The sequence below is a fragment of the Lissotriton vulgaris genome, unplaced genomic scaffold (genome assembly GCF_964263255.1).
Source record: "Lissotriton vulgaris unplaced genomic scaffold, aLisVul1.2 SCAFFOLD_2758, whole genome shotgun sequence".
Taxonomy (NCBI): domain Eukaryota; kingdom Metazoa; phylum Chordata; class Amphibia; order Caudata; family Salamandridae; genus Lissotriton; species Lissotriton vulgaris.
In genome coordinates, this window is record NW_028253228.1 from 17,263 (window position 1) to 41,932 (window position 24,670).

A 24,670-nucleotide genomic window follows, 5' to 3' on the forward strand; every position below is an offset into this window, starting at 1 on the left:
ACTCAAGCTCATACATTAAGAATTCTGGCAACGACTTATCCACACAGGTATACCTGTGAGCTCAACAACATCCTCTCTAAAGTAGAGATAGGATGCAACTTGCACCATGTTGAATGCAAAAAGGTTTGTAAGAAGGATCATACTTCGACACCCTGTCATACTGGCCACCAGTCCGAGCAAGCGGAAAACCTCAAACAATTTGGACTTGAGAGCGCACAAGAATTTTGTAAGATACGACTTAAAAGTAGTTAAAAGACAGGTAGCGAAATTATTCATAGCCCACAAAGTACGAATTTCGAGAGAGGCCAAAACTCAAATGATGTAGCCTCTCAAAGTCCATCTGCTGGCGGATCGTGTCTCAGATCAAAACAAAATAAGGCATAGCGGACACACACACTGGTGATTTCCATGGTTGGCATGAGTACCAGTTTTATTCTGGTCCATGTTTCACAGTTCCCTGAGAAATGTAGGTTTCATTGTGATAGCAACAAACCACGCCGCAGAGCTTTCCAATGTAAGGGCTAGTATGATTATTCAGACCAAATCGGCAGCAAGGTGATTTAAATTATATGGCAAAAATGCAAATTATGTAGTACATTCACTGGAAGTACTCGTCTTGTCTTTTTCAGCTAAAAGCAACAACCTTTGTGAAATCTGAAAAAATAGACAAATATAATAAATCTATAATTATGTAGTAAACTCTGTAACCACAGTGTCACACTAATCCACTGGCCCTCGCTATTGTGTATTTTGTCAGCAATTCATTTCTGAAAGTTAAACAAAACCTAAACACTTTAGTTCCTAACAAGTCTGCGGTTCGCTGCACTTTGAAGAAAACAGTTTTTTTTCCAAGCTAAATTCATCAAAAGGCCAATGATAAATTAAACCCTTTCCCCTAAAAATGAGTGTCAATGGGCCCTGCCTGCAATCACCGGCTCAAATAAAGTACTGGGTACTAGTAAAGATAGAGTGGGGAATCAAGAGAACAAAGTTCCCAGCATGATTTCAGACTAATCAAAAAGTCGCTAACATAATGAATACAAATTACCTCTAATTTTTTGGACTTGGTGGGAGAGGCAGAACTTAGCTCAAAGTTCGTGTCAAAGATTAAATGCAGTATACAAAAATAAATGTAAAAATTCATTTTTAATTTATCACAAACATGAAAATATTTTATTATCATTTATTACAAATAAACAGAACACGTATTGGTGGGGTGTGTATATATACCCAGAATTAAACTTTGCTCTCCAGTTTGAAGACACTGCAGCTCGTGTTGGTGATTTAAGATATGGAGCTCATTTAGTCTTAAAAAAAAAAAATCCCAGGCACTCCCTTGAAAGAAGGCACCGAGGCAATTCCATGTATTTACAACCGTTCAAAGGTCCTGTGCTCGCGTGTCCCAACTTGCTCGTAAGAAATCTTTCCGCTGATGCAACACCAATGTGCAGCTCCAGACCTGATCTTCCACCAGAGGTGCTTCAACATTTGATTTTTGGTTCTTGTTTAATAAAAATAAAAAAAGGCATTAAAAAATCCTTGCTTAAAAAACGTTTTCCTGAAGTGGTTAAATCCTTTTAGACTCATCGGCATGTGCAATATATTCCTCTAAGCCTTGTACCGCTTGCTTTTTCTCCTTACGACAACCGGTTGTACGAAGTGTTATGAGATACATTGTCAAATTTCCCTGCTGTTGTATGAGGAGCTTGTCATGGTTGTACATCCAAGGGGCCCAAGTGGTACTGTTTACTCCTATCTTGTCCCTCCATGACTCAAAGAGAGACCGGTTCAGGCCAGCGAGGCGCGGGCTGGCCCAACACCAAACCCCAAGGCACTGTGGAGTGATGAAGGCTTCCGCATGGTTTCTTGCCATAGTATTCATCAGTCTGGTCCCGTGTTAGGAAGGCAGTTCTACCAAGCACAAAGGTGAATAGAATCCCCCAGCAGCGGCTAGGGTTAGAGGTCAGTAGCTGGCCCTCCCCAGCTATACTCTTCCTCCTCATCCTCTTCTCCCGAGCTGTAGCTCCTGGCTCGGTTGAACTTCTTCTTCAAGGCATCATGTTCGTATTCTCTAGCGGGGGCAGATAAGAGCGTGTTAGTCGATAAATTACTTAGAACCCAGATTCAATCCAACTCACTTGTACCATTGGTTTATCAGTTTCTTGCGTCATAGATCACATGATTTGCTGAGGTCTGCCATCTTGTGGCCAACTCAGGTAAGGCATACAAATCTAATATGTCATATTTCAGAAAAACACCCAGATTGACAATCCAGTTCACCTAACCTGTTTTCTCAAAATGTATTAGATCCTTGGCACTCTCCATTTTTCCAGTCCATCTTGGGAAATATATTTTAATTCGAAATCACACGTAACAGGTTTGTTTTTGTTGAAGACAACATAGATGCTTCTTTTTCTCCCATTTTTCTACCCTAATCCACTGCACTTTTCTCTAGGCTTTTTTTGTTTTTTCCCCATTCTCTCACTCATTTAACCTTGCACTGTTCTTTTACGTGTGTATTTATTTATTTTTTAAAGAAGAACTGGCTTAGAATTTTTTTTCCCTTGCTTAGCCCCTTTTTCTTACCCCGCTTTCCTTTTGCCGCTGGACACCTTCTGGGGCAACTCTTCTATTAAGGCATATAACATTGGAGACAAAGAAGAAGAAAAGAAAAAAAAAGGACTACTGCAACTCTATAGCAATTTTTTTTTCTTACTTACTTTTGTAATCTACGAAGTTTTTGAAATCCCCTCTTTTATAGGAATTATTTTACGTTTTTTGGTGTATTTTCCCCCCAAAAAATGATGTTCTTCCAGATCTAAGATTTATTACTAGATTGATTTTTTTTTAAATAAAAATTTTCAATTTTATTCAAACTCACAAATGATTCTCCCAAAATCTCTTTCAACAACTTAGGTTCTCAAATTCGTTTTTTTCACTTAAATCACATTCCATCCTATGCAATGTCCAAGTTTTCATATGTACTTCATAAACAGAGAAGACTGATATATATGCGTGTGTGGTAGTTAATAATTAAACTTTATAATTCGTTGCTTAGTAAAATCAGAAAGTCTCGCTATGCAACCTCCGATTTCATCTTGTAGCTGAATACGTTGTTGAGGTAACCGAGCTTCTAAGTGTTCACTTGTTGACAGGACGGTTGATACTTTAAGTCACATGTAGGCAGCTGCCTCACTGCACCACCACAAATGGCCACATGAGGGAGCTTGATGCAGCAAATTGCCTTTAGACAGTCTTGCTGCTAGAGGAGCTTTGAAATAGCAAAACGTTTCACACGGGGCTCCAAAACGAAACTTGCTACACTGAGCAGCTGGTTGGGGTTAAGTACTGGGACAGTGTGCACGGTTTGCTCTATTGACCAGCAAAACAAGGATGTACTTGTCAGGATCCTACTTTTTGGCATCACAAAAAATAAAAACTTTTACAGGTTATTGATGTTTTTTATTTTATTAATATTCATAGCTGAATATATCTATGATTAAGTCATTACTGCTAAACCTATAATTACAATTGGTCTAACTGCAGATCAACGTTTTCTTTTGTTCACTTGTGTTTGGTAACCTATGTTTTACACAATGTGCGTTAGCAAGCCCAAGTTGTCTTCATTTCATTTTTGAGTACAACTCAAAATATCCAAGATAGCGGCTGGCCAATTATGCGTTTGTCCTAGGCTTTTATTCTATTTTTAGACCTGTTAATTGTTTTGGGCAATATTCTAGCATCCTAAGGCACACAAGATTATCGTACTAAATTGTTTAAATGGGGACGGGAATACAGAAAAGTTTATCTTCTATAAGCCCAAGAGAAATAACATTTTTACAAGTTCTACTTATGACACTTGCACAATAGCAGAACCTATAGGTTTATCACAAAAGGTCCAGCTAGGATTATAGGTTTAAAAAAGAATTCTTTAATAGCATGTTTTGAGCTATGGAGGATTAAAGAAAACCAAAATTAACGAGTGAAGGTGGATTCTTTTTTTACGAGTGAACCAAAAATAAACAAGACCCCTTGGGTCCAGTGTAAGTGAACTACCAACACTGGAGTGGTTTTGGAGCAATGCTCAAGCGGGGCAAGTCGGCCACCATGTGGCGCCTGTAATCTTGTTCCCAAGCTCTTCACGACGCCATGTCTGCTGCTCTCAAATATAACTGTCCTAACTCCAGAAGTTTCGTACTGTGCAAAGGACTCATTTAAATGAATGAATCTCGTGCTTGGCTATCTAAATGCATGTAAAAAAGAAGAAGCATTTGCAAAGAAGTAATGTTCAGTCCAGAAGTGGCTGGATTTGGTACATACATTCACAGTGGACTAAAGAAGTGGTGACAGAGTTGGTGCCTCCATAAGGCAGTGTAAAGTAGTAAACTTACGATCCCACCAGAAGGTGGTGCACAATTACAAGAAAATTGCCTTTAAGGACACTGACCGAACCAGCAACAAAATGTAATTTTTTTGGAGCGCAATGTTTCTGGTGAAGAATTCCACAATATAAAGACAATACATCACATGTAGATATCTTAGTTCAGAATATTTCATATTGAACATATATTACATTTGAGGCACAGTAAGTCATAGGGATTTGCCTAGAACCAAACCAAACAATCAATACTTGTCCAAGTACCAAAGTTTGGATTAGAATCCTGGTCTCTGGGCTTCAAAGGCAGCCACATAGTCTCTGGGCCACAAATCTCCCTGCGCCTCTTTTTCTTAGCCAGCATTTTCCATTTATTCAGATTTTTTCTGCATTTTGGGCTTGGTGCATTCACTTTGGGAAGAAAAAAAAAAGCAGGGAACCCCCTCTTGTTATTCTCTTACCTGCTGAGATGGTGCTTCCACTGCCCCTGCGGCTGACTAGCTCCCTCTTCATCTCCTTCCTGCTGAGAGACAGAACATTTAATGTGGTTTCAGCAACACCACAGCCATGTTTCACAACTATAAACTGTTACACAAAGCTATGCCTATATTGAACCCCGAAGAGTCCTCATTGGAAACCATGAAAATGGAAGGAACGGGCGAGGTAAATTTTACTCCATCTCTTGCGTCCGTGCCCATAACAACTGCTGACCAATAGTATCAGGACTTTTCTGGGGTTCTGGGAGACGTCGGTGGTTACAAGGCAGTATCCTGTGGAGCAGTGCCTAACAACTAAATCTGAAAGAAACGGGTTAGTATTAGATTCCTTACCTTAGAATATCCCCAGTCGTCAGACTGGATCCGGAAACTTTTGCGTAGCAATACCCCTGCGCGTCAGTAGGCGTCGTCTGCGGCTCCGCGTCCGTCGTCGGCGCAGGGATGACGTCGCAGGAGTACTTAGACTCTGCCCTCGCGCGCAGACGTCTGTTCTTTTTTCCGCGCCTGCTAGTGCAGATCCGGAAAAAGTGGTACCCCTTAGTCAATTTTTGACTAAACTTTTTCGATAATTTTTTGATCCTTTTCGAAGTCTAACGACTCAAACGGTGCCGGTAAGGATGCACAGGTTTAAACCTTGCGCCGACTGCGACTGACTGATGTCGGTTACCGACCCCCACCGCGGTGTCTTCATTGCCTGGGCCTCGACCACGACGACAAGGCCTGCTCCGACTGTCGAGCCCCGACGTCTAAAGCTAGTCGCAAGCGACTCGAGCTCAGGCAGTCTGGCCCGCGCCGCTAGAGGTCCCGGTCCGCGAGGAGGTCGAGGGACCGGTCGCGGGGTCGGAGCCACCATAGCTCCGGAAGTCGTGCTCGGTCTTTGGGCTCGAAGTCCTCAGGTAAGCACAAGAAGTCGAAGAGACCATAGCTCCGGAAGTCGTCCTCGGTCTTCGGGCTCGAAGTCCTCAGGTAAGCACAAGAAGTCGAAGAGACGTCATTGCTCTTCCGAGTCTCCTCCCCCCCCCCCCGACGCTCGCGTGACGCGGCCGGGGGTTTGGGCAACACCGCCTCCGCGGCCTACTTCATACCAGTTTGTCCCTGGGCAAAACGCGACGCTGAAGGAGATCAAGGCCTTCCTCATGGACATGAGGTCGCTCACTCCTCCGTCAGGCTCCGCGGCGCCTTCAGGCCCAGTGGTCCTGACTGGGGGTTCCAGCGGGTCGGGTGCTTCCACCCGACGCCGCTGGTGACTTTGGTCCCAGCTCCCGCATGATACTTGGCCCGGATCGTTGCCGGACGACCTCACCGGCGCCGGCCCCCAGGGTGTCGCCCCCGGTGCTGTCTCAGAGCGGCGCGGTCCCCGATCCCTCCCTCTATTCGGGTCCGTCGGCGCCATATCAGACGCTGATGGGAGATTTCTACTTCTATGACCCTGCCCCATCCTTTGGTCCAGAGTCTCGGGAGATGGGTGGCGAGGGGGATTGGGAGGGGTCTGAGGACCCTCTGGCACGGGAGTGTCAGTCTTATCAGGACTGGACCGGTGAGCTAGGGGAGGCCAGTGGTCTGGACACCTCGCCGCACACTGGTTTGGTCTCCCCTCCTACCGTGGCTACGGAGGAGGGGGCTGCCTATAGTGTGGTACTGACGCAGGTGGCCAAGGCCTTGGGCCTGGAGCTCCCCGGCGCGGCCGTGAAGACTAACCTCTTCACTGAGGTCCTTAAACTGTGGGCAAGCTCGGCCGAGCCTCTGCTGCCGTTTAATGAGGCCTTGTCTGACGTTCTTCTGGGCACTTGGTCCAAGCCCGCTACAGGTCAGCCTGTAGATAGGAACATGGCCAGACGCCCAGCTCTGGGTGACCCTTGCTTCCTTTCCACCCATCCCACCCCGAGAGCCTGGTCATCCAGGCCTCTAATTCCCAGACCGCATTCCCGATGGCTCCCCCCGATCGGGAATCAAAGAGATAAGAGCTATACGGAAAAAAGGTATTCTCCTCCCTAAGCTTAGGGCTGCGGTCAGTCAACACCGCGTGCCTCTTGGGCTTTTATACCCACTCTCTGTGGGACACTGTCGCCGACGTGCTGCCACAATGTCTGGCATAGGGGCAGACTAAACTCACCCAATGAAGCACGGTACTCCATCCGGTGTGGACTGGATACCACGGACTCACTGGGCAGAGCGATGGCAACGACTGTGGTGATTAGTCGCCACGCCTGGTTGAGGTCCGCCAACTTTTCAGCTGATGTCCAGAACACCCTTATGGACATGCCGTTTGATGGCCGTCGCCTCTTTGGCGACAAGGCAGATCATGCGCTTGACCGCTTTAAGGACTCCAGGGATACAGCCAAGTCCATGGGCCTCTCGGCCCCGGGCCAGCAATCGGCTGCCTTTCGCTCCTTTCGTGGCCAAGGAAGGGGCACCCCCACACGTCCTGCCAGCCACGGGCCACAGACTACCGTCCAGCGCGGTGGCGGACGTGGAAACCGCTGTGGTGGCGGTCAGGGACAACGGCGAGGCCAGTCCACACCCGCCCCGCAAGTCCGCCTCGAATCCCTCCTAGTCCGAGCTTTCAGGCCCATGTGACGCCAGTGGGGGGCAGGGTTCGCCAACACCACCTCCACTGGCGCAGTGTCACATCGGACAGGTGGGTGCTGCAAATTGTCCGAAGGGGCTACTCCTTCCCCTTCGAGGCGACCCCTCCAGCCATGCCACCGCGATACCACCGCGTGTTGGGGGATCACTTGACACTTCTACGAGAGGAAGTTACGGCCCTCTTGGCCAAGGGGGCCATAGAGCGCATTCCTGGCCCAGAAGTAGGGTGTGGTTGTTACTCCCACTACTTTTTGGTACCCAAGAAGGGCAAAGGGGGCCTACGCCCTATATTATGCCTCTGGAAGGTCAACGGCTTCCTCCGGCAGGAGAAGTTCAAGATGCTGACACTAGCTCAGGTCCTAACTGCCCTGGACCCAGGAGACTGGATGGTAGCCTTGGACTTGCAGGACGCTTATTTTCATATCCCCGTCCTGCCGGCCCACCGGCGTTACCTGCGGTTCACGGTAGGCCACGAGCACTTTCAGTTTACTGTGTTCCCCTTTGGCCTTACCAGCGCCCCATGGGTGTTCACGAAAGTGATGGCGGTGGTTGCAGCTCATCTGCGCAGGTTAGGGGTTTCAGTCTTCCCCTACCTCGACGACTGGTTGTTGAAGGCGGGCTCGCCCCAGACAGTCGTCGGCCACCTCCAGACTACGGCCGACCTCCTGCACCTGCTGGGGTTCTCCATCAATGTGCCAAAGACACACCTGTGTCCCTCTCAGAAGCTCCTCTTCATAGGAGAGGTTCTGGACTTGGCGCAGTTTCGGGTTTATCCTCCCGAACAGCGGGTTCGGGATATTCAGGTTCTGATTTTGATCTTTCAGCCGTTATCCAGAGTCTGTCAGGTTGACATTGCGGCTTCTGGGGCTAATGGCCTCCTGCATCCTTCTGGTGCATCACGCCAGGTGGCGGATGCGGGCTCTGCGGTGGGACCAGCATCAGGGCGACCTGTCCGACCATGCCTTGATCTCGGAGGGCACTGCAAGACAGTTGCAGATCTCGGAGGGCACTGCAAGACAGTTGCAGTGGTGGCTCACGGACCACGATTGGGTCAGCGGTAGATCCCTCTCCCTACCCCAACCGGAGCACGTAGTTGTGACGGACGCGTCCCTCCAGGGCTGGGGAGGCCACATGGGAAAGGCGGAGATCAGAGGCCTCAAGTCTCCGGCGGAGTCCCGACTCCACATCAACCTTCTGGAGCTGCGGGCGATCCGGCTTGCACTGAAGGCATTCCTCCCCTCTGTCTGGGGGGAGTGTAGTGCAGGTGTTCACGGACAGCACCACCGCCATGTGGTACTGCAGGAAACAGGGCGGGGTGGGGTCGTGGACCCTTTGCCAGGAGGCTCTGCGCCTCTGGCAGTGGCTGGAACATCAGGGCGTGACCCTGGTGGTTCAACACCTGGCAGGTTCCCTGAACGCCAGGGCGGACGAACTCAGCAGTTGGTGCATGATGGATCACGAATGGCGTCTGAACTCTGACATTGGCGCAAGGCCTCTTTCAGCAGTGGGGAGAGCCTTGGTTAGATCTATTCGCCACAGAAGAGAACGCGCAATGTCATCAGTTCTGCATATTGGAATTTCCAAGGCGGCACTCGCTCGGAGACGCTTTTCGTCCCGAGTGGAGCTGCGGTCTGTTGTACGCCTTTCCGCCTATACCACTTCTGCCCAGAGTGCTGAAGATCAGGCGTGACCGGGCCCAAGTTACCCTTGTGGCTCCGGACTGGGCACGAAGATACTGGTATCCCGAGCTACTCAGTATGTCTGTCGATCCCCCGATTAGTCTGCCTCTTCAGGAGGACCTTCTGTCGCAGCAGCAGGACACGGTCCGCCCCCGAACCGGTCCAGCCTCCACCTCCATGCTTGGAGATTGAGCGGCGACAGTGGAGGCCATATGACTTGCCTCCTGAAGTTTGTGATGTTATTCTGGCAGCCAGGCGTCCTTCCACAAAGTCGGTATACGCCTGTAGGTGGAATAAGTTTGTGCCATGGTGCACAGCAAAGACTGTTGATCCCCTTTCTGCCCCTCTTTCTGAGGTTCTCCTCTTTCTTCTTTCTCTTGCCCAGCAGGGCTCTGCTCTGGGCACTATCAAGGGCTACCTTTCTGCCCTTTCCGCCTTCTGAAGGCTACCTGATCAGCCTTCTTTGTTCAAGTCCCCAGTTGTTAAGATTCTTAAAGGGCATCACTCATATGTTCCCCCCTGTTCCTTTAGTGATGCCACAGTGGGACTTGAACCTTGTACTTACTTTTCTGATGTGCGCTCCCTTTGAGCCACTTCACAATTGTCCTGTCAGTCTTCTTACCCTTAAGACTGCTTTCCTGGTTGCCATCACCTCTGCCAGGAGAGTGAGTGAGCTCCAGGCTCTTTCATCCAAGCCTCCCTTCCTTTCTGTCCATCCGGACAAGGTTGTGTTGCGGACAAGACCCTCTTTTCTGCCCAAAGTAGTCACAGCCTTCCACATCGGGCAGTCCATCACCTTGCCCACCTTCTTTCCACCTCCGCATCCCTCTAAAGTGGAAGAGAGGCTCCACCGTCTGGACCCAAAACGCGCACTCTCATTCTATTTGGATCGCACATGCCAGTTCCGGGTGGATGACCAACTCTTTGTTGGTTACGTGGGCGCTAAGAAAGGTCGGGCGGTGCAAAAGCGAACCATCTCTCGGTGGGTCATGCTGTGCATCAAGGTATGCTACTCTTTGGCTAAAAAGGAGCCTCCTGTTGGGCTGCAAGCCCATTCCACTCGTGCCACGGCGGCTACTACTGCCTTTGGCCGGGGAGTCCCCTTGCAGAACATCTGTCAGGCAGCTACGTGGGCCTCGCTGCACACGTTCGCAAGACACTACAGCCAAGTCCGGAGGGATGGCTTCTTTGGCCATTCCGTCCTCCAGGACTTTCTGGTGCGATTATTGGTTCGCAGACCCACCACCGGGGTTGGTATTGCAGGGGTATATATTCCTAGGTAAGGAATCTAATACTAACCTGTTTCTTTCAGATGCACAAGTTACTTACCTTCGGTAACGATATATCTGTAAGAAACAGTAGTTAGTATTAGATTCCTTACTGCCCCACCCATCCTCCCCGGTCTGCGAACCGATATCTAGGGTTAAGGTCATCCCCTTTCAGGGCCCTAGTTTCATGGCACCAGTGTTTGTTTTTATCATGGCTCTGCGTTTCGGGCACGGAAAAGCTGTGTATAAGAACTGACGTCAGCGCGCGAGGGCGACGTCCAAGTACTCCGGCGACGTCATCCCGGCACCAACGACGGACGCGGAGCCGCAGACGACGCCAACAGACGCGCAGGGGTATTGCTACTTAAAAGTTTCCGGATCCAGTCTGACGCCTGGGGATATTCTAAGGTAAGGAATCTAATACTAACTACTGTTTCTTACAGATATATTGTTACCGAAGGTAAGTAACTTGTGCGTTACCTACAACAGGTAAACATTTCACACTTCCTCTAACATGAAACATAGTACGGAGCCTGCATAGTAAAACTATCGGCTCATCCGCTGCAGGGCGCTGCACCCCATGACAGGATAGGAGCACCTCTGCGGTCACTCACACACAACACCTAAACACTTCCCACATAGGATCCCAACATATACAGCGCTCTGCCAACAGCGCACCTCTTAATGAAGTTGTGTGCGACTTGTATGAACATGCACTGCGATGCCCCACAAAAGGCTAAAAAGCATTGTACAAATGATAGAATACGATCACTGCTGCACAAAGCCACACAACTATTGCACTCCAATTAGGGACTAAGTTGCCCCCTGTGGGAACTTGACTTTCTCAGGGTAGGGAGGACAAAGGCAGGTGGTTCTCCAGGAGGATGAATGGATTAGAAAGTTAGGTACACTCTGAAACCTTACATATAATAACATTTAAGTCCTGCCCTTGATATACCTATTAAGAACAAACTAGTCAGAGTCTGTTGGTCTCACAATTTTAAGATTGTCTATATTATATATAAACAATTAACATGCCAGTGCAATTCAATAACTTAACTTGGTCCTACTGCATTTGTAAGAATACTCAATTGTGCTTTTTAATTTGGCATAGACAGTCCATTTCTCTATTTTCCTTGAAATGTCACAATTTGAAGCGCAGCTTTGCAAGTGGTGTGTGTACAACAACATGAGCAGGAGTTCTGGAGAGCTCTGAAGGGCTCATTGGGTGCTTCTCATGGAAAGAAGCATCTGTGCCATGTAACACCCAGTGAGGTACCTACCCATGTAGATACAGCACTGATGGGAGAATACTACGAGGGGGAGGATACGGAATCACCTTCCTGGACTGCCTGGTGTTAGCGCACAGGCAATGGTGTTAGGGCAGCTCGCATAGCCCTGAAAATCCCTCTTCTTGAGAGGGATTCTGTATTCAGGGCCTGCCTTCCTTTTTGAAGGTATTACTGGTTTAGCTGTTATGTGCCAGTATCAGGATCAATATGGATTTCCTTCTGTTTGAGATCTAACTTTTTTTTTTTAATTTTCCAAAATCGGTTCCATTCGCTTTAAGGGAGCGTCTTTGTTTTGGTACCGAGCAGATTTGTCTTTTTTCTCTTTCGATCAGAGATGTTTCGGAATCAAAAGAGTTTTGTCTAAGCTTGGGCCCGAGCCGGAAGGCTTGACTTGCTGTTTCGGTGCGAAGCCAGAAGGCGGGGTTGAAATCAGAGTCTTGGTGCCTACCATGGCCTGATGGTAGAGGAGGCCCAATAGCCTTTTGTTTAATGGACTCTGGTTTGGTGGGTAATGGGGTTTTGGTACTCGCGGCACCCTGTCCAGCTGGAACGTCATGGGACTCCAGTTCGATCTCAAATTCGGAATCGAAGTCCTGAAGGGAGGAGGCCTTTTCTTCTTCTGCTGCCGACGCATCCATCTCTTCTTGCTCAATATCTTCTCCGAAGATGTCAGGGGTGTCCTCGTACTCTGCCACTGCATGTGTCTTCGTCGAGCCTTACGGTCCTGCAGAATCTTTTTGGATCAGAACAACCAACACACATGTTGCAGTGTTCCTCTCTATGTTCCAGGGAGAGACAGAGGTTACAGACCTTATGCTGGTCAGTGCGCAGATATTTGGAATGGCATTGAGGACAGAATTGAAATGGCCTCCCTGCCATCGGCAGAGGGCGGTACGCTGGGTTTCCAATTAGAAGTCAATCAAGGAAAAGATCTAGGACCGAAGGCCGCAGTTAGTTTTTCAGAATAGTTAGATTTTCCAAAAATTTCAACACAATACTGAAGAGGGTAGATTAAATTGCGTACTGAAGGGATCACTATTGACTGTTTTGAATCAGAGCACTGCAATACATGTCCGAACCCAAAGGCGCAAAGAAAACAATATAACAATGGAGTCAATGCTCATTTGCACTATCACAGAAAGGAGGAGTCACCTTACCTTATGACTGGAAAAGTCTTCTTCGAAGAAAAACAACTTGTAAACATCCAGATCCAACACCAGATGGCAGGATTATGCAAAGCATGTGTATCTAAAGCACACATACCTTGAACATATATATTTTTTTATTTTAGAAGTTTTATATAGCGCTGGCCTGACCCGAGGGTATTGGAGCGCTTTACAGAGGATACAATGCAGAGACAACAAACTAGACAAGAGAACAACACAGTAATAATGCAGGGGGTTGTTGAGGGGTCAGCTTTGTAGTAAAGGGAACATCTGTTTCGTACTCTCGCGAATGATGATTGAGCGGTGCTGGGTGTCTGTTACCCCACTCTGAGTGCTCCTATCGACTCCCTAGGGCACGATTGAGGAACAGGATTTTGAGTTGGCTTTTGAATTTTACAAAGGATGGGAATAGTTCTGATGTGAGGGGGAATGGAGTTTCAGATTTTGGACGCGCTTTCAGCAAAGGAACGAGCCGCAGTTTTTAGTTTTCGAGTTTTTGGCGGGATGAGAAGGAGGGAGTTTGAGCTTCTGAGGTTCCTGGCCTGACAGGCTTTTTTGAGTTTGGCCGCCAGGTATTCGGGTTTGCCCAAAAGTAATTGTAGTCTACATGCATACTGTCTGGTGCTGGATCGTAAGGCCCATGAGGCCAGAGATATATTTTCTACTGTTAACGTTGATATGCAAAAACAATAAAATGTGTAATAAAAAAAAAACACAATACCCTTCCCAGAACCCTATAACACACATTTCCACAGACCCAATTCAGGCAGATGATTACCCTTTTCTAAAGCCCAAAATGGCCTTTATGTAGCTTTCTATCACCTGAAATTGTCCCCACTTCAATATAGGTCAACGAGAAAAATATTTCCCCCCAATTATTATTATTTTTTTTTTTTTAATCTCCCTCTTTCGGTTTAGCAAATGTTGGGAGTGCATGCTACAAGCCCTTAAGATTCCTTAATGCTACCCGGCCCTGAACCCTGTATAACCTTGCAGGGGGATTTGAAGGTGAAACGCTGGGAAGGATTGGGAATCAAATTACAGATTCCGCTGTAACTCATTATTTCGAACGCAACCCACAGGGTCTCACATGTGATTCCTGGACATTCCGATCATCACTCACTTACCGTAGTTTTCAATAACCACCACCGTATTCACGGACTGTGGGGAGGAGTTACCGGGTGATATCAAACACCGTTTTAAGGCCCTTAGTGGCATCGGTTAACACGTAAAAGCTTACCTCTAAAAACATAGGAGAACATTTATAGGGCATCAGTGGATGCACTTTCAGGACCACAGGCTGCTGTTTATGTGCATTGGGGCTGCATTTGGGAGAAATAAGCACCACCGCGGATGGCGTAATTTACAGAATGTCAGATGTTTTGCTGTTATACCACAGTTCGGTAATACAAATACCACAATCAGTAATGACATTACCACACATTTCATAGCAATGTGCAAGAACTGTTCCCATCTCCTTCTCCACAAAACATTAGCTCCAGCGTGGGCTCTGGTACGAACAGGCACATAAAATATTGATAAAGTGGGATGAGCTCCACCAGGAGGAGTATTGCTCTGTGACCTCATGCTATCAGCCCGCGATGCATCATTCAGCCTTCCAGGAAGTTCTTCCATTAGAATGCACTAGGGGTTATTCTAACTCTGGAAAATAAACTCAACTATGCTGTTTGTCACATTCAGTTCTTTTTCTCCTAAATGATTTCTACATAGAAATAATTCTTTTTTTTTAATACCATTTCCCAACACTAGCAAAGCCAGTCAGACGGCTTTAAAGTGATAAACATTTGTGCGCAGAATTCATACAAACAACGTTTGTGAATGCCTGTGTTTACATTTGTTGACACATTACAGCCAAACCTGTTGGCTTGTATCACATTTTATTGATTGAGTACATTAGTTCTCAAGTAAGATCTACAAATCAGCCAACATATGAGGTGTTATGACACGGAGTAGTTCATGCATTAATTTTTTTATTAGGTCTTCTTTAATTTAATAAATTCTGGACCCGGCTGCCACATATTAAATGCAACTCTGTGCATGCCCTTGATGAGACCATAAGGCAGTGTGCCTAAAGCACTCTGACCCCGGTCATCCTCTACTGTTCAGAAGCATGAAACCAGGCTTAGCCTCTTCATAAAGCCAACAAGCCATTGTGGTAAGGTGTGTGATAAATAACACGTTCTGGGTGTGCAATGCCATTACTTAAATGGTAAGTAGCATTGCCCGCCTCCAACTAAACGTGCACAACAGGAACAGAGACAAAGATAATAAAAACAAATGAGGAGCTGAATAGAAAAACCTAACAGAAACCAGTCTATGAACTTAAATGGTGGCCATCTTGGATTGGGGAATATTCACACTTGTTAATAATGGAGGCCAACATACTGTATGAAAATTGCTACTAGCACCAGATATCGCAGTCCATTTTCCAAACAGCCATTGAGGTCTTAAGCAGTGGCTGGTTCGTATGCTTCCTGATCTACGCACATGATTAGGGAGCCCGTAGGAAAATGGATGCTCACGGCTGGGAAGAGGTCATCCATCATTCAGTGATGCAAGTACATCAGGGGTGATGTTACGCTGACAAGCACATTACAAGCTGCTGTAGTACTAGCTTCAGACAGTCCTATGACCACCAGATGCAGGGCCTGCAATGCCAATCCTGTTGCAGTGGCAAAGGAAGGGTCGCGCCTGGCTGTCCCTAACCACCTTGCATCCATTACCTTTAAAGCGTTCAGCATAAACTACAGTAACCTGCATCTATATACATCCACAATAGAAAATAGGCTGATCTAAAATATGACGGACAGCCCCTTGAACAAATGCCTGAATGGAGTGACCCCAAACAACCCAATGGATATAGAGGGAGATGACCCAAAGCCCCTTTTTTGTATGTTGTATATCTATTGGTGTGAAGTGTGTACTGTGTTGGTAAGAGCTACTTCAAGACAGCTAAAGCCAGTATCTGTACTGACACCTGCAAACTAACTTTTCTATAGCAGTTGCATAACTAGATTAGGTAAATATACTATATAGGAAGAAAACCCATACATCCCAATGTGTTATTATAACTCCTAAACCGTAAACAGTAATTTTTTTGGGATCATGGATCCTATGGCCAGTATTATTATGTAGGAGTGAGCCCGGGTCATCCTGGAGCTCTCCCGAAGGGATGGGGTCTCTAGTCTTTTAGAAAAGTTTTTCTTGCGCAAAGTTTTCAGTGTTTGTGCAAAGGATCCAGAAACTCTCGACCCAAATCTAAGGCTGGCCAACCTTGTTCACCGCACTGCACAAGCCGTTGCCTCAAGCCAGAGTTTTCAGGCATCTGAGTAAAATTAAAAGAGACTACACTATATTATTAATTTTTTTAAAAATACTACCACACAAACAGGGGCCTCCCCCCATGTGTCAATGGGTCTCCACGATATCTTGTGATTTAGTGACAGTAAAGCATAGCACTTCTTAAAGTACAGGAAAAGCAGAAATATAGAGGTATGGGGTAATCAGCACTCTGCGTTTCCATACAGCCAGTTGAACACAGTTCTGTAGTGGAATCACTAGGCCAGAAGAATACGGTGCTACCATTTGGCCGAGGAGACACAGAACACCGCCAACGTGGAGGCAAAGCATCAGAAGTACAAAGCATTGTCATGTATCCTGGGTACAGACAGACAGTCACAGAGCTAAAGTCCAAAACAACACTGCCGAGCAAAGGAGCCAGAAAAAAACAGTTCCAACAATTAATTTTGTGTGTTTTATATTATGCTTGTCTTTTATGATCATCTGTGAAATGATCGAATAAAGATTACCTGACTGACTGTTCCAACAACTAATAATAATAATAATAATAAAAATACAGTCATTTATTGAGTGCGAACAGCTACATCCACGGAGGTGTCCCGGCGCTAGAGCGACAAGAGACACACGGGAGACAGGCAACGATCAAGAAACTATAAATTAAGCCTGGTTAAAGAGCCAGGTTTTAACGGCCTTCCTAAATTGTGTTTCAGAAGAGATCTGAAACACAACTAGCCAGACAAATACAAATATCTTATTATTATGTGTAAAGCAATGAGATTTAAGTCTGGATTCTAGTGGGATACGCTAAAAGGGAAGCAGGTCGTCACTGGATCTCGTGTCGGCTCACATACCTGTGTCGGGGAGTAGGATGCAGCAGGGAAGCGGGCAACCGAGTAGTCCTCAGTAGAGTACTGAGATGACAAGTAGGGAGCAGCAGAGTAAGTCGCTGCCGCGGCCACCTTGGGGCTCATGTAAGGCTCCTCCAGCTCCACGGGCTCTGAAGACCTGGCGAGAGCGGGCTGGTCGTAACCCTCGTCTAGCTCGTTGTCGGTGTACCCGCCTCCTTCAGCGTCCGTTTCTTCGTAGTCGCTGTTGGCGCGGCTGTCGCAACTCAGGTAGTCTGTGTTGGTGGGTGCAGACTCATTCAGAAGGTCATCGTCCGGAACGACCTCCGCCTGAATGCGGCAGGAGATAAAAAAAAATAACTAATTACAAAGAAACATACACCAAGGACTTACTAAAAAATTGCTGGCGTTTGGGCAGGCTGTGTGTGTTATAAAGCAATTGCTGCTCATTGAAACTGATCTCTTCTGGATGGGCCTCACACGTCAGCAAGAAATCAAATCATTATTACGAGTTGTCACTGAGATAACGTTGCAAAATACTCCTATTTTCAAGGCATTGTGCAAACATTATTTATCAATTGAATTTTTTTTATCTGTCTTTAAATATTTCACCATAAGTAAATGAACTGAAGTTTTCCTTGTTCCTAATAAATGTTATTTTATTCCTTTAAGAAAACAACTAGGCCAAGGTGGGTTGGGGCACGCAGCATCCAAAGTTATGATTCAGAGAACAGGGCGGCCCCTTGAATGCGCGTGTGCTGAAGGAACGGGACCGCGGGATATGCCAGTCTGTCCATGTGGAACAGAACAAATGATAAATGAGCAAAACTGTACTTATGAGGAGGGTTTAATGAGGAGACTGAAAACAATGTGTTCCTAAGGAGAAAAGAGCAAGGGCTGCTGGGAGATTATATATTTAATCTGCAAGACTGGAGGGAGCAATGGCTGCAGTGGAGAAGGTTGGCTCAATGATTAGAGCGGCAGACCCTGATGCAGAGGTCTAGCCCGGGACCAGGTTTCAATTCCCCGCCTCGGCGGGTCTTGGGCTCAAAATTCCACGGACCTGATAATTCTCGCCTCGGTGCCTATTCCAATCATGGAGTCCCACTCTGCAACTCTGGGCAATAGCTTGCTTAATCTCCTCATCGGTATTCATACAAGCGCCTTCAGACCCTTGCGGGTGAGTAGTGCGCTATACAAGTATCAATTTACAGTGAAAATAAACATTGAAGGGGGGCTGGGGTAGAGTAGTGTCTCCTGGGAAATTCAATACTGCATGAAAAGGAAAGGAGGGAAGATCATGGGCTGCTGGGAAATAGAAAACTAAATGAACAGGACCAAGGGAAAAGCAGGGTCTGCTGGGAAAAACTAAAAGAAAAAGCAGCAGTAGCTGGTAACTGCATGATAATTGTAAAAGCCCTAACTTCTCCTCATTGCCCCCACAAGATGAGACTATTCCGGTCACCTGATCTTCTGAGGTCCAAATAGGGCGAGACTGCTGGTTCTTTATGATCTCCTTCAGGTTCCGGTACCAGGAGTCACTGGCGCCGCTCAGGTTGATGGTGGCTGTTAATAAAACACAACCATTAGTTCATTCAACTGCCCATGGGACAGGGAGGCTGCAGAGGGAGGAAGAAAAGACACCATCTGAGCACGGTCAGAAAGAAGAAAGATGGGAAACGCTAACATACTGCACAGGGCAAGAGAGAGACAAGTAACACCATGGCATGGGCAGGAGAGACAGGCAACCTTCTGTGACAGTTTGGCAGGAAAGCGAGAGAGGTAGAGAAAGAGGCAGGGATGAAAGCGAGACAGGCAACATCTCATCACTTGGAAAGAAAGGCAGGAGAGAGCAGTCACAGCCCAAGAGCTTGAGATGCAGGACCCGTTAACTTCGGAGCATGTATAAGCGCAAGAGAGGTGGGATGCTTCAACCACTTGTATACATGAGACAGATGCAAACACCAAATTCTGTTGGAAGAGACAAGACACAGCGGATACATCTCAACACCCGCTGAGTATAAGAAAAATACTGTGGAAGATAACAGCCTTCTGAGAAAGAGAAAACAAAGACAGTGCAGCCTGGGGAAGAATACCAGAGACCGCACCTACTAAATATCCACAGGTAAGGCAGACACCATGTCAGTATGTCGGGTCAGGTAAGGCAGACACCATGTCAGTATGGCGGGTCAGTCAAGTCTGCACTAAAGCCCAACATAGGGACAAAAGACACAGAGGGGAACAAGTTTTGTATGTGGAGGGATAAGAGCCAGAAATGACCACACTGAGGCACAAATACTTTATAGAGCCTTCCAGAAGTGGATACAATCACCAACCCAACATGAGCAAGGAAACAAGACACATGTCCACTAAACCCTACAGACTTGAGGGACATACCACAAACAGTCCATGCAACCATAGCACATAGCAGCTCTCTGAATCCAGCAGGCAGGAGGGCGGAATCTATTCCGGCCTGCAGAAGGATACACACCTGCACCATTTGAGCCTGTGGAATGAGGCTGTCATGGCAGGAAGTCCAGAGGTAAAGGATGCACATTGCAAAACCTGCGCCTACCTTCTCGTCAACTCATTTTAAAGAACAATTCTTACAAGTTACTAATCCTGCCTAAAATGGACAAATTAACTCAAGGTTCTGGACCCCAGAGAGTGAAGAAGCTGCATTATTCCACAGGATCATATACCCTTGAAGCCTATGGAGATTGAAGACAGCCCTGCACTGAGAGAGGTGGCCTACCGGTAAAGACATGGCTGCAGGCTTTCCTCATTTTGACGGCTTGGCTGTAGAGGCGACGGGAGCTCTTCTTGGAACCAGGCATTAGCCACTGCCGCATCGCCTTCACCCCCTGCCTGTTCTCAGGGTTGCAGAAGACTACAATGGGGTAGAACTTCACATAGTTGAGGTGCTCCACCGCAGTCGGGGTGATGTCAAGCAGCGCGTGCTTATCCTGTGTGGGTAACAACATGAACATGATTGGGGGGTTGGCAGAGGAAGCAGCTGCTATGCTCGACTTTCACGTAGCAAGGCACTTGCTCACCCTGGTTCAAAGGTTACAGAACCAGTGCCAAGAACAGAAAGTAAACAGTGTCCTGTATATAACACTTTTGTTTCTTCAGCTCCCAATGCACATGACACTTGTAGTTCTATAAATTAAATATATTCACCAGTACAGTATGCATCATAAAATGACATTTTTTTTAAAAAAAGGAAACCCATGCTTAACTTGTTTTCATATTTCATCGTTGTAAATGCACAAAAAAATATGTTTCCTTATGACACCTCCTGGCTGGGCTGGAGTTAACAGTTTCTACAGCAGACAAGGGCCTTCGAGTGAAAGTCAACTTGCATCAGTTCAGCCATGTGGTGTAGGAGAATGCGTAATGCAACAACACATGACTGCGGTAAACAACACTGAAAGGCCCCATTGGGGGAAATTGTAAGATGAGAACGCCACTTGTAGTTCCAGCTGTAAGCTTATCACGTGTATTGGTTGGGGAGACTATTGTACACTTAGCGTACACAAAATGCATGTCCATATTTTAAGATAAGTGACCAATCCTCAAAATTCCGAGGCTCATAACTTCAGTAATAAGGAGAAATTTGTTGTTATCTGCCCCTAGAGTCAAGCTAGTATGTTCTACCATGTAGGCCACACATATAGCCGAGAACCCAATGTGCCAAGTGATTTCATATGTTCTTCTGTGCATTTACAAAGTCCCTTTGATCACCCATTCGCCCCAGGATAGAGGACACTGGAGGGGACCTCTTCCACTCACCCTTTCGGCGATCGCCCGCACCAGCTGCAGCTTAATGACCTTCGAAGAGCCTTCTTCTCGGGCGATGCTCTCTGCAGTGGGAACAGAGGGAAAAGATCAATAGGACAGGAGACACCACCCTGAACAGGGAATTCAAAGGGTCTGTGCTCTGCCATCTACCCCACCCCACATATTTCCAAATTATTATACTATCCCTCCCTGACCCACTTCCCCAAATAGTCCCTTAGAAGATGGTTTTAACATCTGCGTGAGGAGAGGTCGGTGTTTCGTAGCGAATGATCATAGAGGCATCATGCTTGGTATTCTGCAGAAGTGGATATCCATTCTGGAGTTGCATGGAGACACTTACGAGCGACCTCAAACTCGTCTGGCATTTCTGCACTCAGCTTATCCATTGCGATGTCGGTGATGGGCCCCAGGATCACAACGGGTCGCTTGAAGCTTGCTGCGAAGAGAAGGAAAATGTGACTAAGAGGGCCCTTGAGAAAGACACCAGCTCAATACCTCTAATGTTTACCCAGATTTGAGTCTCATCATACTGTAGCTTAAAGGAGTTAGGCCCCATACGTCGATAACAATAACAAAACGTCTGCCCACCCCACTTTGTGTCTGGTTTCTATCTCACGCTCACCCTCTAATACTGGACAATGAAGCACTTTCACACATTCCAATAACAATTCCTATTTACAACAAGGGGTGGTGAGGGACAGAGTCTCTGAATCAAACAGAAAACTCTCACCCAGTCAAGAGATCAGGGCTAGATCCAACACCGTTTTTTGCATATTTTGCATTTTGCGCGATTTGCATATAGCCAGGTTCTGAGCTGGGATGGGGCAGTGAGATAAATAACGGTGATGGATCAAGCCCTGATCTTTGGACTGGGTAAGAGTGGTCTGCTCAATTCAGACACTCTGTTCATCACCACCCCCTTTTGTAAATCAATAACAATTCCTAAGCATTCAGTCAGAATTTAATCCAACGTGCTGTTCGTCGCTCATATCTTGGCATCAGTGACTAGGTTCATTACCAACCTTCTGTGAGCATCACCAGTCACCCCCACAACCCATTCTTTGGTAACTACAAGCTGAAATGGTAGACGCAATCTGAATTGACATTGTAAGCCGGAAATCATTTGTCACACCCAGCATTTTAACGGAGACTGCTGGCTCCGGAATAGCGCCAAGTTCCATGGTCCAGTAACAGTCCGGCCAAAGGTCCCGATAGTCATCAACTATAAAGATGTCTCTGTTCTTGGCATCGAGTTTTTGATTACTATCCACCCGCTTCCAGATAAAGTGCAATCTCTATTGGTACAGAGCATGAGGGAAAGAAGCAGGAGCTGGGTGTCACCAGCATCCATACGGATTCTGGCTCTCATCTCCACACGTAAGTCAGTGCCTTCATCACTCTCCAATGACTCCGCTCTTTCAACCTTCACTGCCAATGAATGGGCTTTCAAATCTTCCTTCAGCATCAGTACCAGAACTCTTAGTCTCACAAAATCAATGCTTTTGCTTTCACCTTATCTTGAGTACCACTGCATGGGTAGCTAAACATCTCTGATGTCAGTATTGGGCTTGGTATCAACACAAAGTAGTAATGCCTGAACACCTGGGCAGCATTCAGTGGTAATGTTTGGGTCCTTGTTCACCCTCCATGGTCTGTGTACGAGTTCTTGGTTCACCGTCTGCACCAATGATTGGACTTCTTCAGCGTTGCCTCTCATTGTAGGTCTCCTTGACCTTCAGCACCATGCCTGGGTACTCTGTCAACTTCAATCGCAATGCATGGACTAATGGATAACTTCCCATATAGGTGGTGCATAGTTTCTTGGCCAACTGAAAGTGTCAACGCTGAGGCCATTGCTCAGAATTAATACCCGTGTCCTTTTACAACCTCTGGCTTGGGTTCACACTCTACCTTCAGTACCGTGGCCTTCACTGCCAACATTTGGGTTCTAGACCCAGCTCTAGTCGGTCTTCTAATTTAACCTTCAGCACAGAGGCCTGGCCTCTTCCTCAGACTTCAGTGACCATCTTTGGGCCATTTGCCAACTTTCACCAGTAATGCCTGCGCTCCTATTTAGAACTGAAAATCTGAAATCCTTGGTTATTGGCAGCCATTCCGGTTAATCTTCTGGGCTCCTATATCAAGGCTCCCACGAAGCTTCCAGTCTCCAATCGTAGGCAACTGGTGGTCAAACTTTGGTTCGAACTTTAAGCTATAGCTCAAATTACAGTATCAGTTTCAAGTCTTTTAATCCGGCTCAATTAAACTATTCTTGGTTAGCTACTGCTTTCTTTCGAAGCTGTCGGCCATCGAAGAAACAGATGACCATTCAATCCCACTGTTCACATGCTTAGCTTTGTGTACCTTGCAATCAACAAAGCCACTCCAAGTCGGAGACATGCTGCCAAATCCCCCTCTTGAAGCAATGGTGCTTCTCTTACCAAAAACACACTGAGCAGCTAGAACTCTGCCGGAGATCGGATCCTAAAGCCAATGTCCCATCACTGCATGCAACACATCTACATTCATGTATTTTTAATTCATTATCATGTGGGACCACTTACACAGATCTGCAGAACCATTGTGTCATCACAAATTAGGACTCATCTGTATAAGGTAAGACTGAACGGTTGATGTCCCATGTCCGAAGACTTGATTTATGTGGCCATTGCTGTGCTGTAGCCAGATTCACATACTGCATGCTCACTTAGTTGCATGTGTATAACTTGTTTCTGTTCAACTTAATTAACAGAGGTCTCAGTAGCTAGTTAACATCAAGCTTGATAGTATGCTCACGATGTGTAAATCGACCCGGCGTCACACTGAAATATATCACCTAAAATAGTCGTTCTACTCAGAACAAAAATGTCACAAATTGTACTCGGAGGCAAGAGACATTAAGCATGAGTCACACAAACTATCACAATATACCAGTCACACAGACCGACATCACATACCAACGTTACGGATTACAGTGCATTTATTATATGTGTAAATCAACCTTTATGTTTATGAACATAGTGGTTCTAAGGTGTTTTTTTTTAAGAACATTGTGTTCCGGAGTACCAGAGATTGCTGGGATCACATTTTCAAATCCTACCTCTTGGATCTGAAGCGACAAACATACACCAGTTTCTATAACCAGTCTAGTCAAGTGGATCTATCAGACACTTCTAATAACACACAGTGACCAATAAGAGACAATGTCTCTGGGCAAACTGTTGAATGAACCTCAAGCCTGTTTCTTATATACAGCACTCCAGTTAGTGTGCATCTGTGGTTGGGGAGGGAGACGGTACAGTCAGAATGAATAACTCGTTATTCTACATGCATGAACAAAATCTGCAAGACAACATACAGTACATACAACAGCGGTGAAGGGTAGGGGCTGGAGGGGAGCAAGAGAGGATTCGGGAGGCAGTGGCATGGGTGCTTACGTTAAGAGTGACTCACCTTCTCTCAGCACCACCTTCTCATATGGTGGATAGTTGGCCTTAGCGGTGAGAGCAGCAAGGTCCTCTCGGCTCTTGCGCAGAGCCTTCTTGGCACCGCGCAGGCCCCGCAGCTTCCAGAACTCAGCCCGTGGTCCAGAAGAAGTTGGCATGTTGGGTTTCTGCATGGACTCCAGGCTTGCGATCTGCTCCGCCCTGAGGAGACAAGATGGCGGCAGACTCGGGAATAAGAGGACGAGGACAACGAGAGACAGATTGCTGTATGTACCAGGTGTGATCGTTCCTCTACTACTTTCCTGCTCCCCTACAAAACATATGTCTGAGGATCTCAGGCTGATCCAAATCACTGCTACCTTCTCCTATATATATCGGTTGACTTCTTGAA

General features: G+C 46.7%; 1 protein-coding gene across 4 annotated transcripts in view; it reads right to left on the reverse strand.

Moving 5' to 3' along the window:
- Positions 1-1,143: 1,143 nt before the first annotated feature.
- Positions 1,144-24,670, reverse strand: part of LOC147661113 (tight junction protein ZO-3-like) — a 145,766-nt gene continuing 122,239 nt past the window's right edge. For 2 of the 4 annotated variants that reach the window (XM_086951324.1, XM_086951322.1), the window contains exons 14-21: positions 24,287-24,480; positions 21,174-21,269; positions 20,825-20,895; positions 19,785-19,995; positions 18,495-18,595; positions 17,036-17,359; positions 4,837-4,895; positions 1,144-2,071 (exon numbers count right to left, since the gene is read on the reverse strand). In XM_086951324.1, coding sequence (XP_086807450.1) covers positions 1,957-2,071; positions 4,837-4,895; positions 17,036-17,359; positions 18,495-18,595; positions 19,785-19,995; positions 20,825-20,895; positions 21,174-21,269; positions 24,287-24,480 — 1,171 coding nt within the window. In that variant the 3' untranslated portion in view covers positions 1,144-1,956. Of the gene's footprint in view, positions 2,072-4,836; positions 4,899-17,035; positions 17,360-18,494; positions 18,596-19,784; positions 19,996-20,824; positions 20,896-21,173; positions 21,270-24,286; positions 24,481-24,670 lie in introns of all 4 variants that reach the window. The other 2 variants (XM_086951323.1, XM_086951321.1) reach the window with 1 other exon arrangement.